General features: G+C 41.9%; 1 protein-coding gene across 1 annotated transcript in view; it reads left to right on the plus strand.

Moving 5' to 3' along the window:
- Positions 1-17,011, plus strand: part of Zfand3 (zinc finger AN1-type containing 3) — a 236,868-nt gene that overhangs the window by 68,570 nt on the left and 151,287 nt on the right. The window contains exon 2 of the mRNA XM_045157409.1: positions 6,411-6,451. Coding sequence (XP_045013344.1) covers positions 6,411-6,451 — 41 coding nt within the window. The remainder of the gene's footprint in view (positions 1-6,410; positions 6,452-17,011) is intronic.

The following is a 17,011-nucleotide window of genomic DNA, read 5'->3' on the forward strand; positions in this document are numbered from 1 at the left end:
GAAAACTGGAATAAAATCCAGAACACCTAATGGTTCAGAAAGTTAGTGATTATATATTATATGGGATTCTCCCATTATATTAAAGAAAGTATGTGTATGTCTAACTAAATGTCTACACACCAGGACCAGACCAGGACCTTCAGCTACTGCAAGTGAACTTCAGATGCATATGCCACCTTGGTCATCTATCTGGCTTACTTGAGTCCTGGGGAATTGAACCTGAGTCCTTTGGCTTTGCCGTCAAGCACCTTAACTGCTAAGCCATCTCTCCAGCCCTCAGAAGCAGTTTTAAAGAAAATTATTCAGACTCAGATTCATTGCCTAATATGTCTAAAAACTCCCTTTGGCAGTACTTACAATAGCAGAATGCTTAGGAAAAAAAATACAGCATAATTGTGCAAAGATTACTAGTATCTATAGCCATTATAACTTTCTAGAATATAATAAATGTTTATAGAAAACAAATTTTGGTTTTTCAAGGTAGGGTCTCATGTAGCCCAGGCTGACCTGGAATTCACTATGTAGTCTCAGGGTGGCCATGAACTCATGGCGATCCTCCTACCTATGCCTCCCAAGTGCTGGGATTAAAGGCATGTGCCACCATGCCTGGCTTCAAAATTTTTTGAAGAATAATTATGCAAGAAATATGATGTGTAAATATAAGTAAAATGGTGAAGTGAAAATATGAATTTTGTTATGCATTTCTTGATGGAGTATTTGATATACAAAATAAAGTATATAATATATGCTGTGAAGCAGTGTGAACACTGGTGAATACATCAAACAACTTTACTATCACTGTTATATTACAGATTGTGAATAATACTTTTTCTTTTAATATTTTTTATTTTTATTTATTTATTTGAGAGTAACAGAGAGATAAAGAGGCAGATAGAGACAGAGAATGGTCGCCCCAGGGCCTCCAGCCACTGCAAATGAACTCCAGAGGTGTGTGCACCCTTGTGCATCTGGCTAGAGCAAACAACCGCTAAGCCATCTCTCCAGCCCTCTAAATTTGTTTTTAAAAGATTGCCATGCCTGCTGTGTGGACTGCGCTTGTAAGGAGTCAGGAGTGAGTGGGAGTGGGAAGATGAGGGGAAACGTCATCTTACAATAGCTTGGGTTAGAGTCAGCAGTGCCCAGAGCAGAAACTTTGAGGAAGGAAGTAAAGTAGCACATAGTTAAAAGTCCAGTCAAAGGCTGGACGTGGTGGTGCACACCTTTAATCCCAGCACTTGGGAGGCAGAGGTAGGAGGATCACCGTGAGTTCGAGACCACCCTGAGACTACATAGTGAATTCCAGGTCAGCCTGGGTTACAGTGAGACCCTACCTCAAAAAACAAAACAAAAGTCCAGTTAACTTGTGTATGGGGGGGCCATTGAGTGTTTTTGTTTGCGTTGCATCTGGGATGGCACATAGCCATGTGTGTTTTGAAGAGGTTAGGATTGAAGGTTAAGTCTTTAGTGCATCTAGATGCACATATATGGTATTTAAAGCCGTGATTGCATGCGATCACTGAGAGGTAACCATGACTGAGCTGCTGGGATCACAGTTAAATTTCTTGGCATCAGAGAAAAAGAACCAATAAAGGTGGCTGGGAGGGAATTGTTAGGTGGGAGGAAAGCCAGGGGCATTGGGAGATAGATTTGCTCTAGTACTTAAGCACTAGAAGTAAGAAAGGCATTTTAGAAGTAACTGCTGCTGAGAAGACAACGAGGAGATCAGAAACATAACCTTTGTATAGTAGATTTTGGGGCTGTTGTATCAAATTATTGCAGATTTGGATGCTTGGAAAAACAAATTCCATTTCTGAAAGTTTTAGAGACTAGAGCTACATTTCCTCTAAGGGGGGAGAAAGGGAGAATCCATTTCATTCCCCTTCCAGCGTCTGGGAGCTGCTGTATCATTACTGGGTTTGTGACTGTCACTTCAGTTGCTCTCTCACCTTCACACTGTCCTCTCTCTCCTCTGTGGGTCACTGAACTTTCTTACAAGAACGTTTTTACCTCTCATAAGAGCATTTGTTGATACCATTTGGGGCTCAACATACAGACCTTAAGGTCAGCCCCTCTTATCAAAAATCCGTAATTTGGTAGCTGCAGAGATGGTTTAGTGAGCAATTAAAAGCACTTGTCTGTAAACTTAAAGACCCAGGTTTGATTCCCCAGTGCCCCACGGTGGCACATGTCTCTGGAGTTCATTTGCAATGGCTGGAGGCCCTGGTGCTCCTGTTCTCTCTCTCTGATAAATAAATAAATAAATTTAAAAAATCCTTAATTTAATTCATTTACAAAGACCTTATTCCAAATACAGTGTTTTCCAGTGACTGTATATTCCAGGGACTTGGAACCTGTTGCCCATCAGCGTAGAGATCCGGTAGTGATTGGCACTCCCCTGTGAGCAGTGTGGTTGAAGCAGGGAAGCAAAGGAGACTCTGCCGTGTTCTTGTCCCAAGACTGCCCCAAGTGGCGCTAAGGTGATGAAGGCAGGCAGTACTTGGGTGGATGCCTGTGGCTACCTTCAGGTGTCCCTTGTTTAGCACAAGAAAGGAGCAAAATTCTCAGAAGTCTCTGCCATTTCCTTTGCATTTGGTGGTATGGAATCTATAGTGGCCTTTTTTTTTTTTTTTTAGGAGTAACCATTATTTCTCTAGCCAAAATGTGCTTATTTCAGATTTAAACATGTTTTGATTAGTAATATCAGCTATATTACTTCTTTTATAACCTGACTGATAAATGTTGAAAATTCCTAGTTAGACTATGGAATGGATGTCATTTGGGTAATAGATAGCTATAAGCTGTCATTTTATTTTTGAGAGACAGAAACAGAGAGAGAGAGAGAGAAAATGGGATAACAGGGCCTTTCAGCTTCTGTGAATGAACTCCAGAAGCATGTGCAACATTGCATGTCTTTGTCACTGTGTGTCCAGCTATATGGGACCTGGAGATTTGTACCTGTGTTCTTAGGCTTTGCAGGCAAGCACCTTAACTGCCAAACCATCTTTCCGGCTCTATAGCTGGCATTTTAAATACATAAGTGCTCAACAGAGATCAAGGAGACAAGAAAAATGCCATTCTGCTGTTTTTTTTCCCTCTGACCAGCTTTGTGGAATCCAGATGTCAAAACTGGCAGCCATGAATCTGAGCTCCTCTCAGTTTTCTGGAGGTTTGCTGAAGTCCTTACTGGGTAATGCTCTTCCTTGTGTCCATACCCACTGGTAGTCCCCGCTTTGTATGTACTTGCACGCACATACACACACGTGCACACACGCACACATACAAGGACAGGGTACATTGTTTCTTCCAGATGAGAGGCTTAGCTTTCTCAGGGCGCTCACTTGCCCTCCATACACCACATGTTTAGTTGTGGGATCATTCTCATAAGCTACCCAAGTGCTGGTTTAGGGTTGATGTGTCTTTCAGCCCTTATTCATTCAGCAAGGGGAGAAGAACAGAGGCCTTGGGTTTAGACTAGTATCATTTACTGTTTTATCATCTTTGGCAAATTATAAAACACTCTTGGAGCTGAGCCTTCAGTTTCCTCATTGCCAACATAAGGTTGACAGCAGCTAATACTGTGTTGGCCACATAATAGACATGGCGTAGTAAATATCACCATTAATACCTTTTAACTGTTGATTCAGTGTTGTATTCATTCAGTACATAATTTCTCTCATTGCTCCAGATCTGTTTATATTATGCAGAATTTTTTCTAAAGAAGGACCCACTTGTTGACACAGCACTTTGACAAAGAGAAATAATGAACCCCTTTGCCCATCTCACCATCCGTGACAATTACTGTAGGTCTTAGGTTTTCAGCGTGTGGAAAATTACTAGACACCAGGAAATACTTTCAGAGGCAGTCTCCCCCCCTTGTTGTGTTGTGGTTATTGTTGATTTCTTTTTGAAGCAGGATCCTGCTCACCTAGGCTAGTCTTGAATTTGTTGTTGGAGTTAGGGTCAGAGCCTGTTCCCTGGCAGCCCTAACCAACCAGGCTTGCCAGGCTGGTTACAAATTATATAACTCACACTCAAACTGGCCTCAAACTCGTTTCCCTTCCATCTCAAACTTCTATCTCCCAAGTGCTAGGATTATAGGTGTGGACAGTTGAGGCTTGAATTTTTAAAATATTTTATTTATTTGACAGTGAGAGAGGTAGATAGATAGGTAGAGAGAATGGGTGTGGCAGGGCCTCTAGCCATGGCAGACGAACTCCAGACTCATAAGCCACCTTGTGCATCTGGCTTATGTGGGTACTGAGGAATCAAACTTGGGTCCTTAGGCTTCACAGGCAAGTGCCTTAACCACTAAGCCATCTCTCCAGCCTGGCTTAAACTTTTTAAAAAAAATATTTTATTTTTATTTATTTATGAGAGGTAGGGAGAAGGGAGAGAGGGAGGGAGAATGGGAGCACCAGGGCCCCCAGCGGCTGAAAACAAACTTCTGACACATGCCACTTTGTGCATCTGGCTTAACATGGGTCTGGGGAATTGATCTGGGGTTCTGAGGCTTTGCAGGCCAAGCCCCTTAACTGCTGAGCCATCTCTCCAGCTTTTTTTTTTTTTGCTTGTTTGTTTCTTCCCCAAAGCAGGGATGGGCTCAAACCCAGGGCTCTTTGTGTTTGCTAGGCAATCATTCTTCCAGTGAGCGATGTATCCTCGGCTCTCTCTGAGGCTTTAGTTGTAACATTTGTAAAGATGATAGAAGAAAGTTGGTCTGTTTCATTTGCTGGGGCAACTCAAAGGCTCACATGTTGGGAGGGGAGTTGTTGAGGAGTCCATCTGCACATAGGCCAACTTGCCCAGTAAGCATATTCTAGGAGGTCTTTGGGGAGGAGGAGCGCCAAGACTGACTCCACTTGGCACAGGATCAGTAAAGGCAATAGCAGGAGATGGAGTCTTTGGGGATGGCTGCTTGTGGTAGACCCCAGCTGGCTGTGTGGTGCTAGGAGTTGTGCTGTGAGCAGCAGAGGATGGCAGCCTGGCTCAGGTCCAAGGTCAGGTGCTCCTTTGCAGCTCTCCAGAGTTACACCCTCAGGCAAACTGCTTACCCACAAAATGAAGACAAAACTGTATGTACTGGTTTCTAAGACCCTCAACGTAAGAACACCTTGGAGGAGACGAGGGAACATGTCCTTATTAAATCATTCGTTATTTATAGCCCTTCTCAGTTAGTTGTTTCTTGGTTTCAGAAATACTAGTATAGCCAGGCGTGGTGGTGCTTGCCTTTAATCCCAGCACTCGGGAGGCAGAGGTAGGAGGATTACCATGAGTTCGAGGCCACCCTGAGACTATATAGGTCAGCCTGGGCTAGAGTGAGACTCTACCTCCAATCAAACGAAACAAAACCCCAGAATTACTAATGTAGGCTTTTTTTTGTTTTGTTTTGTTTTTTCGAGGTAGGTTTTCACTCTAGCTCAGGCTGACCTGGAATTCACTATGTAGTTAGTCTCAGGGTGGTATTGAACTCATGGCGATCCTCCTACCCCTGCCCCCGAGTGCTGGGATTAAAGGCATGTGCCACCATGCCCAGCTTGTAGGTTTTTTTTTTTTTAATTATTTACTTATTAGAGAGAAAGAGAAGAGAGAAAAGAGAAAGAATGGGTGCATCAGGGCCTCTAGCCTCTGCAAATAAATTCCAGATGCATGTACCACCATGTGTATCTGATGGCTTACATTGGACCTGGAGAATCAAACCTTGGTCCTTAGGTTTTGCAGGCAAGCACCTTAACTGCTAAGCCATCTCTCCAGCCCCGAATGTAGTTTTTTAAAGTGCATTCTAGAAACACAGCAGTATGGTAGCATTCATCTTAGGGATCTTGGGAAGATTAATAAGATACGTTAAGTGCCTGTTGTTCAGTGATTACAGCTATGATTAACAGATAAAAGGACATGAAAAATTTCATTGGGAACAGCTGAGAAAAGAATTTTGAACAAGGTCATAGTGTGACCAGGACCCAAAGACTAGTATGAGTGCAAAGAAGAGGAGGTAAATGTGAAGGTGAAAGTTAGGGAGCAGCTGGAGTCCTTTGCAGACAGTCTGCTGTTGGTGCTGTCATGTCCAGTGCAAGCAGAGTGGGGGCGTGGCACGTGGGAGAGCGACTCCGGGTTGTGTCCTGGGCATGTGACAGCATTCCTAAGCTTACTACTGCCTCAGCTGAACTGCAGCAAATCCAAGCAGTGGCTCATGCAAAGGTAAAAAATTAAAAGAAAAACAAAGTCTTTGCTTTTGTTTTGTTTTTGCTTTGATGGGGAAGAGGATGGGCAGCTGGCCCTGACTTGTTATTAGCTTATTAGCTCACTTGTCTGGCCAGGAAAGTCTCGCCTGCATTTCAGTCATTTTTGCTTTGATGAGAGTAATACAGAAGTCTTAGCTCTTCTTTCTTTCTTTTCTTTTTTTTTTGCCCCAGGTCCAGCAAGACTATGAATCTCTGTTCCAAATGCTTTGCTGGTAAGTGCAGAAAAGGGTTTTAAACATTCATTTTCTTTTTCTTTTTGGTAGTTTTAAGGCTAAAGTAACTGAATCATTTGGCCTCCTTTGGGTTGTGCCGGGGCTTTGCTTTCCTTGTCCTTGTGCGGGTTCTCCTCACCGTGTCCTTGCGTATTGTGAGAGATGCCTGCAGAGCCCTCCCTGAAGGAACGGAACCCCCTGTACACCTGCATCAAACACACAGAGCAGTCACAGCAACGCGGCTTGTTTAGTATGGTGTTGGGTGTTCCCCTCTGCTCTTGGCTTGAATGGTTAATGTTGGTTTACCAGTGACAATGCAGTCGAAGAGCATTCTCCTGTTGGAGTCAGGAAGCACATCCTGCTGAGTTAGCCCCTTCTAATCAAACCCCTCATCTAAATCACGGGGTGGGGGTCACCTAATCTCTTTGGACATTTGAGTCATCTTTTGTAAAATAGAGGATTGGGACTTTCATGCTTGCCATGGGCCTTTTCTAGTTCCCCAAATGCTGACGGAGTTGTTGAATTATGGCTCGTTCTAAAAAAAAAAGAACCCTTCAATTTTACTTTTTTTCTTCAGAGAACTTTCTGTCTAGTTACCAGATAGGCATTTCTTAACTAATTAGGATGTTCACCTTTCCTTTTTTTCCATTTTGCCAAAGGTAAATAAAGTGGACACTACTTACAGTGTTAAAGACAGACCGATGGTCGTAATCTACTGACCCAGTAGATAAGAGACTGGAGCAGGAACTGAGCTCAGCTGGGATTTGCACAGGGCTGGCAGGCAGAGCCTTTTTTTTTTTTTTTAATCTTTTTTTTGTTTGTTTGTTTGTTTTTGTTTTTCGAGGTAGGTTCTCACTCTGGCTCAGGCTGACCTGGAATTCACTATGTAGTCTCAGGGTGGCCTCGAACTCTCGGCGATCCTCCTACCTCTGCCTCCCAAGTGCTGGAATTAAAGGCGTGCGCCACCACGCCCGGCAGGCAGAGCCTTTTAAAGGGAGTGGAGTTAGGGGCAGTGAACCAGAGGCCCAGCAGAGACTGAAGTGAAAAAAAAATTACAAGCATAGGTAGCACATCTATCCCTTGTAAAGGTAAATGTGATACCACTTGTGGTGCCATTGTCATTGTTGTGGAAAATCAATTCATGAATTTGAGAGTTTTGGATATGTTAGTCTTTGATATTTAAGAATGTTTAGGATCTAGCTGACCTCCTGTACTACCATATCGTTCCAGATGTGATTAAAACAGTACTTCTCATAGAATGGTTTTGCTGACCTCCTAAAATAGGATTAGTATAAGCAAGGAATACAGAAATTTCATTTTATTTATTTGAGAGAGACAGATAAAGAAGGAGGTAGGTAGAGAACGGGTGCACCAGGGCCTCTAGCCACTGCAAACTAACTCCAGATGGCATGTATCACCTTGTGCATCTGGCGTTATGTGGGTACTGGGGAATCAAACTCTGCTCCTTTGCAGTCAAGGGTCTTAACCATTGAGTGTTGTATTTTAAATATTTTTCTTAATTTCTTAAACCAACATTAAGAAGCCTGCCAATTATAGACCAAGACAAAGGTATTTCATTAAGGGTGGGTAGGAGAAGAGATGAAAGAGGGTAATTGGGCAGAAATGTTCATATTAAAGTCCTCAATATTTTATTGATAATCAAAGTAGGTGGTTTCTAAAAACTGTATGTGTAAAACTCTACTACTTAATTTTCATACGCTGTGACATATGCGTGACATAAAAGACTTTTAGAAGAGGGACGAGTTTATTTTGGATCACAGTTTGAGTGGGTACAGTCCACCACGGTGGGGGAAGCTATGGCAGTGTGAGGTGTGAGTGGCTGGCAGCTGTGGTAAGAGGAGTACTAGGCTGCTTGCCCAGATCTGATAGAGAAGGAAGCCCTGCTCCCAGCAACCTCCTTCCTCTCGCTAGGTCCCACCCATTAAAGGTTCCCGCACCTCACAGAGACGTTAGCCGGAGACCAAGTTTTCAACACATACACCTGTGGGGAATTTTCACATCCAAAGCTTAACAGTAACGTAAGCGTAGTGTTCCTTTAAGGCTGACTTAAGAGGTAGGCTGTTCCGTGATTTACATACAGTTGGATAAATGAGGGAGAGATGATTATTCAAAGTTAAAGAAGCATTTCTTACCTTTTACAGAACAGTTCTAGTAGAAATACTAATGGATCACAGTACGTACTGGTTTATAAGAGATAAAGTGTAAGGCTGTTGTCAGGTGATGATCAGCTAAACATGCAGTTTAAAGATCTCTCAAAACTAATTTTCAAAGAATGAAATACAAATTTTTTTTTCTGTGGTACTGAGAATAAGACCCAGGTCCCACACATGCTAGGCAAGTACTCTGTCACTAAAATTATATGCTGTTCTCAGGGGCAAGATAAGTAAACAAGGTTTATTTTTATTGGCCTTTAAATATTGATTTTTTTTTCTTTTACTTTTTTTGAGGTAGGGTCTCATTCTAGCTCAGGCTGATCTGGAATTCACTATGTAGTCTCAGTGTGGCCTTGAACTCACAGCAATCCTCCTACCTCTGTCTCCCAAGTACTGGGATTAAAGGCGTGAGCTTTGCCTGGCTCCCTATTGTTGATTTTTTATATGTATGCATTCTTAACTTTTAAGAGTTTTTTCTTTTGTTTTCTCCCTGAGGTAGGGTCTCACTTTAGCTTAGGCTGATTGAAACTCACTCTAGTCCCAGGCTGGCCTCGAACCAGTCTTTCTTGCCTGAGTCTTGCTGAGATTAAAAAAAGGCATACACCATTACTTTTTGCAACTTGTAGTTTTATAATATTGCAGTAACTTCTTGCCATAACTTGGTGGCTTAACTTTTATTCTCTCTGTTCTGGTGGTCAGAAGCCTGGCATGAAGGTATCAGCAGGATTGGTTCCTCCTGGAACCCCAGAATCCTTTGTGTTTTTCCAGCAGACTTGGCATTCCATGGCTTGTGGATATGCTCTCCAGTGTTTGCCTTCTCTTCACTGTCTGTCTGCTGTCTCTTTAAGTACAAATGTGGTTGCAGTTAGGGATTATCTTGATACAGGGTTATTTGTAATTACAGCTAGAAAGATACCTCTTTTCCGGTCTGAGAATTGGGTTGGATATGGTTAATCTCTTGATGTAATTAGGAACACCTTTCAAGGTATGAAAAGCAGATTCACCTAACTGCTATGTATTCTCAGTGGAAAAATTCAGACTATTAGAACAGGAGGCTTAGGTTTTAGGGGTTCCTTTTAGGGTTGCCAGTTTGGATAAGTGACTGATGCTCAACTCAGAACAGTCTCAAGAGCACCATGACATGACTTTTTATTTTGTGTGTGCATACTTTTGTGGTCTCGGCTCCACCTAGCTTATTGATACTCAGAATAATTTTTGTTCTGCTTTTATTTATCCTTTGTGGATTTTTGAACTTTTTTTTTTAATTTTGGTTTTAACCCCCTTGAGCTTAGTTTTTCATCCAGAGTAGTGATGGTGAAAGGTAGGACACTATCTTTATTTTTTTAAAAACTTTATTTATGTATTAGAGAGAGAGAGAGAAAGATGCAGAGAATGGGCATGCCAGGGCCTCTAGCCACTGCAAATGAACTCCAGACACATGTGTCCCCCTGTGCATCTGGCTAACGTGGGTACTGGGGAATTGAACCTGGGTGGTTTCGCTTTGCAGGCAAACGCCTTAACTGCTAGGCTATCTCTCTAGCCTAGGACACTATCTTTAAGCCGTTAATGTCCAACTAAGATGTGATCTTTGTTGTTATAAATTTTAGATTATTTAAAAGTTCCAGTGCTTGCTGATTTTTACAGTATAAAATAGAGCTAAGTATATGTTAGCAATCTGAATTTTTAACAAGGGATTGATTTAAATTTCCTTATTCTTTGAATGAATATTAGATACAGAAAGGGGAAAAATTCCTTATGATTAGATTTTAGAGTTGAGACAGAGAGAGAGAGAAGGAGGGAGGGAGGGAGGGAGGGAGGGAGGGAGGGAGGACTTCTGGTTTGGAGAAAAATAAAAATGATAAGTAATACAACAGGGAGTGTCAAAGAAAGAATACTTGGAAGTGAATATGAATTAAGATCTGTGAAAAAGATTTGGGAAGGACATGACCACTTACAGCCTTGTCTTCAATGAAGTTCTGAAATTAAGTAATTGCCTTACTGACTAAGATTGCTGCAGCCCTTTTATCTTATCTTGTTTGATATTATTGCAGTTAGGTTCCCATTGTTGGTAGAAATCACCCAACCAAGAGCAGCTTGTGGGGAAAAAGAGGTTTATTTTGGCTTACAGGCTCCAGGGGAAGCTCCACAATGGCAGGAAAAATAATGGCATGCAGAGAGTGGACATCACCCCCTGGCCAACATCAGGTGAACAATAGCAACAGGAGAGTGTGCCAAACACTGGCAAGGGGACACTGGCTATAATACCATAAGCCTGCCCCCATAATACAGTGCTGCCAGGAGGTGTTAATTCCCAAATCTCCATCAGCTGTAAACCTAGCATTCAGAACACGTAACTTTATGGGGGACGCCTGAATCAAACCACCACATTCTGCCCCTGGTCCCCATAAAGTGACAACCATACATGGTAGAAAATACAATGCATTCAGTTCAACTTTCAAAGTCCCCACATTTTTTATCAACCCTAATGATGTTTATACATCCTCATAATCCAGGTCTTTTAACTGAGCCATAATACCAAAACCAAAATCCCTCCCCAAATTCATAATGACACAGAATAAACATTCATACTGTGAAAAGTGGCATTGGACATAGCAAAGAAACATTCAGCCAATACATGATTTAAAACAACCAACTCTGTAGCTTCAAGTCCATCAGCTCTAGCCAGTAACAAATCTCCAAGTCTGATAATTCTAACCAGCAACAAGTCTCTAGTGTTTGAATTCCACCCTTCCAGCTAGGCTACTCACAGTCCTGGAAAACTTCATCCGGGTCCGGCAGCTTTCCTTAGAAGCCCTCTCATGGTCCTGGCATCTCCACTGGGTCTCTACTGCAACCCACAGTTCATCCTCTCACCTCCAATGGGTCTCCATGCAGGTATCCAGCAAACCTGTTTCACACTGCCCATGGCTGTTTCCAAAACACATGACTGTGTTGCAAACTCAATGACCCTCTTGTCCCTGCATTTCTTTCTTTCTTTTTCTTTTTTTAAATTTTTGGTGTATTTTTATTTATTTATTTAATGAAGAGAAAGAGGTGGGGGGGGGAGGGAGGGAGAGAAGGAAGGAAGGAGAGAGGGGGAGGGAGAGAATGGACGTGCTAGGGCCTCCAGCCACTGAAAATGAACTCCAGATGCATGCGCCACCTTGTATATCTGGCTTACGTGGGTCCTGGGGAATGGAGCCTTGAACTGGGGTCTGTAGGCTTCACAGGCAAGCACTTAACTGCTAAGCCATCTCTCCATCCCACGTTCCTGCATTTCTTATACTTTACAATACCATGTAGGGTGCTAATTTGTTAATCCAGGGGCCCAATAAAGCAGACTTTGAAGAACAGGACACTACTTGAGCATGCAGTCCCCTTTAAAAGACTGCATTTTTTCTGTTGACTCAGTGCAGTTCAGCTGGCCAAATCTCAATGGTTGTAATTTCTCATATAGTTGCAGCTGAACAGGCAGCAATTTTGGCCCAAAGATTTCATTTCTGTGCCATATTCCTCTGCACATACCAGTCCATTTCAACTCATTGAAACCCTGCGGAAATTCTCAGGACATGGGCATAACAGCAAGCCTCTCACATAAAGTGCTTCTAGCTGAGTCCAGGCAAAGCTCTTTTTCACCCTCATAAGCCAAACCTCACAGTCTGTAGTTCTTACTGCATTCAGGTCTTTTAACTCTGACCAGAATAGCCCATCAAGCTGTACTTACAGTACTTCAAGGTATCTCTTGGGCCAAGGTTTCAAATCCTTCCACAAGCCTCTTGCAAATCAGCTCCAAAAGGCCAAAGCCACACAGTCAGGTGTCTAGCAGCAATCCCACTCCTGGTACCAACATTACTGTTGCAGTTAGGTTTGCATTGCTCACAGAAATCACCCAACCAAGAGCAGCTTGATGGGGAAAAAGAGGTTTATTTTGGTTTACTGATTCCAGGAGAAGCTCCATGATGGCAGGGGAAAACAATGGCATTAGCAGATGGCGGACATCACCCCTGGCCAACATCTCATGGACAATAGCAACAGAAGAGTGTACCAAACGCTGGCAAGGGGACAGTAGCTATAATACCATAAGCCCACCCCCCAATAATACACTGCCTCCAGAAGGCATTAATTCCCAAATCTCCATCAGCTGGGAACCTAGCATTCAGAACACCTGTTTATGGGGGACACCTGAATCAAACCACCACAGATATCTCCATTTTATTTATAAGAAAACTATACCCTCAAATGGATTGTCTTATTCCCAAAATTTCCAAGTGAAGAACTCAGATAGGTTTTAGGTGTCTAGAGTCCAATCCTAATCTGTCCACAGTTTGATGAGCCTAGAGCCTAGGAGTGAAGATGTGGGTCCAGATGGAAATCCACCAAGTAGGTTGATGAGGCAGATTGCAAGGTGTAGTCATGTTATTGTCTTGTATTTGTGTGTGGTTTACTTTTTGCTTTTCCATGCTTTCTTTTAGTTCAGCTACATTTTGTCTCCATATCTATAAAAAAGTAGAAATACAGGGCTGGAAAGCTTCACAGATTAGCTAATTTGGAAAAGATGTGCATATGTGGAGATGTGGGGAGTGTGTTTGATGTATTTTGGGGGTCAGATCTATCTTTCTTTTGTTTGTTTGTTCATTTGTTTATTTTTTTGAGGTAGGGTCTCACTATAGCCCAGGCTGACCTGGAATTTACTATGTAGTCTCAGGGTGGCCTTGAATCCTCCTACCTCTGCCTCCTAAGTGCTGGGGTGAAAGGTGTGCTCCAACATGCCCGGCTTGAGATTTTTCTTTTTAAAAATACTTAATCTATTTGAGAGAGATGTGTATGTATATATATTTGTTTGTACATGTACACATGATATGTATCTATATCTGCATCTCTCTCTCTCTCTCTCTCTCTCTCTCTCTCTCAGAGAAGGGGTGCACCAGGGCCTCTAGCCACTGCAAATGAACTTGAGATGCATGCACCTCCTATGCATCTGCTTTATGAAGGTACTGAGGAATGGAACCTGGGTACTTAGACTTGGCAGACAAGCGCCTTATGCTAAGCCATCTCTCCATCCTGAGATTTTTATTTCTTGAGATTTGTCTTGTTCTTGTTCATATAACTTCCTGCTCTCTGCACTGTGCAGTGAAGTGCTACTTCTAATTTAGTCTCCTGGGTTTAGCTTCACAAACGATTTTTAAAACTGGGAGTATGATTTAATTGCATGTCTGTCTGTGCATTGTTAGTGGGAAGACAAATGAGTTTCATGTTTGGACTATACAATCTATGGGTTTTCTTTGTCAAACCTTCTTGTTGATAGTCTCATTTTTATACATATGTGCATGGTAGTTGTGAAAACTGGTTTTGTATCCATATTCAGTAGTGTGGTTGAGTTATGGAAAAGCCTGTCCTCAGCCTGTGCATTTGCTCATTTGGAAATCTTGTATAGTTTATAGAGACACCAGTGATTTGTTCCCCAGCCTCCCTGCGGATTTTGTTCCATATTACAATTTAATTCCACTACTCTGTCCCATATTCCTGAGCTGTTAATTTGTACATTTTGATGCAGTTTGTTTCATGGTGTGTTTTTGTAATCCAAACTGAATGTAACGAGCTATGTGCTTTGGGGACATGGCTTTGCCTTGCCAATTAGAACAAAGTGGTTACTGAGGAAGAATATGTTTTAAATAAAACATGGCACCTCTGAGTGGGACTGACACTCATTTGGGAATAAAATGATCTGGTTTTAACTCTTTGACTCACAAAGATCTGTTAGGAAGATGGTACTTTTGGGAAAAATAAGGCTGAGGGTTTATCCATGGAGTAGTTTTGTGACTGTTTTCATGTGACTAAATCATTTAAAGTTTTACCATTCCCCCCCGCCCCCATGGTTATTTGAGACAGGTGATAGGAAAATTCTTAGTTTCTGAGAAATTAACCAGTGGCTGCTATAAGTTCCGAGTTTTGAACTACTCCTGTTTAGCAAGTTGTAGAAGATACGAAACTCCTAACTATATAAATCTTATCTTTTATAGTATATAACAAAACTAAGTGAGCAGTAGCTCACTTAGTGGTTAAATGTACTTCTTGCACAAGCATGAGGGTGTGAGACCTGAGTTGGATTTCCAGAACCCATGTAAACCTGTAAACCTGGGTGTGGCCATGCACATTTGTAACTCCAGTCCTGTGCGCCACAGAATTGCTGTGGCTTATAAACAGCAAGCTCTGGAGTCAGTAAGAGATTGTTATCGCAAGGAAAAATAGGCTGGTGAGTGATAGAAGGAGACACCTGAAGGTTTGCTAGGCTGTCGTAGGTGTGCACAGAAGGTGCTGCATTAGCACATATGTCTCTTCCCCCACATACAAATAAAAAATTCTACTTCATTTGATATATTAGCTGAAACCAGAATTTCATTATTTTTAGAGGACAGATACATAAATAATTTATGAGGATCTCTTTGTAGAATGATTTGGTAAACAATCAGTCTATCAAGGTTTATCCAAATACACTTGGGCTTTTCAGTGTTTGATGAAAGTTGCAACTAAACTTCTAGTTATAAGTCACTGAAGGCTAAAAATAACACCATCACCTAAAAATAAAATAGCACCCATAGCAGATTATAGTAATTCCTATTCTTCCTCAGTATCTCTGAAGAAGTGTCTGTATTCCACTGGAAACTGAGCTTAGTTTCCTATGGCCTAGTAAGTGGTGATCATACGCTGTCTGAGTAAAAGTCATCTTGGAATCTTTCCTGTGTATAAACGCCAGTGCTCATTCCAGATGTTACTGAGATAGAGCATTCAGAGTGAGCTGAGGCAGTGATGGCAAAGTGGTTTACTTTTTCAGTTTTTATTGATAATTGATTGTGTGTGTGTGTACGTGCATGCATGGAGAGGTCAAAGGTTGACATTGAGTATATTCCTTGATCAGTCAGGTGCTCTCACTGAAGCCTAGGGCTTGTAGATTCAGTTAGTACAGCAGGCAGCTTGCTCTAGGGATCCCCTTTCTCTGTTTCCCTAGAGCTGGTTTACAGCCAATCACCATGCCACCCAGCATTTAAATGGATTTTGGGGATCTGAGCTCCAGTCCTCATGCTTGCACAGCAACTGGCTGCTGTGTCCACTGAGCCATTTCCTGTGACTAGAACTCTTTAGATTCCAACATGTTAGAAATTTCTATAGATGAGAAGTCTTTAAGAGGTTATGTGCCCTTTCTGCTAATTGTAATTCACTTGCTGATTGTCTTGCAAACTACCCAATGCATTCATTGTTTTATGGAATAGGTATAATTGTCAGTTGGTATATGTGTGTGTGGACTTTTCACACATATTAAGGTAACAATCACAGTTCTTTCTAAACCTTAAAAATTTTCTCAGATATGAATGGCTTGTATCTTAGGACATCCTGGACTTTGAATTGCTATATCTAATAAAATCTTAACCAAAAAGTGTTCCTGCATCAGTAATGCCTTGCAGAACAACTTCTCAAATTTGACAGAAATCTTCATTACATATATATTTTTTAACTCAAGGTAAAATGTTTCATGTCCTAAGATACATGCTCCTGTGGAAATGGGCCTCTTTTTATCCGGTGCCTTCATCAAGTTAGCCTGGTTTTACAAAGCATAAGTCACACAAAATTCTTTTCTTCACTATCCTTAAAATGGGAGGGGGCCAGGAAAAACAAGCACAAGCTAGCTTTGGACACCCAGTGGGCTGGACTGGGCTGATCAGCCTCAAGGTCTACCCCCACTGCAGACCTCTTCAAGCAGGGCTCCACCTCCCCAAAGCTCCAACACTTGGGACTGGGTAGGAAACTTAATCACAAAACTTGAGACTGTAGGGCCTATTTTATATTCAAACCACCATATTAATATTGCCTTTGTTGACAGTTTAAGATTGTGACCTATTCTTTTTACTGATACACTTTTCTTGGTGCCCTAATCATGGTAAGGGGTAAAGAACTATTAATTTTTCTCAGCTGATAACACTTTAATTCACTAGTGCTTCTTTGAAACCTTTATTTATTTTTTTAGAGAGGGAGGAGAGAGAGAGAATTGGTGCACCAGGGCCTCAGCCACTGCAATCGAACTCCAGACACTTGCATCACTTAAGTGGGCATGTGCGACCTTGGTCTTACCTCATCTTTGTTCATCTGGCTAATGTGGGATTTGGAGAGTAGAACATGGGTCCTTAGGCTGCACAGAGAAGCACCTTAACCACTTAGCCATCAGTGCTTTTGACATTACAGCATTATCAAGAAATTCTGCTTTGGAAACCATCTTTAAAGTGTTGTGTGGTCACATGATGAACCTTGAGGGCATTATGACATAAAAGAAAGAAGTCTGTCAGAAAAGACATATACTGGGCTGGAGGGATGGCTTAGTTGTTAAGGTGTTTGC

This window comes from Jaculus jaculus, chromosome 8 (assembly GCF_020740685.1).
Source record: "Jaculus jaculus isolate mJacJac1 chromosome 8, mJacJac1.mat.Y.cur, whole genome shotgun sequence".
Taxonomy (NCBI): Eukaryota; Metazoa; Chordata; class Mammalia; order Rodentia; family Dipodidae; genus Jaculus; species Jaculus jaculus.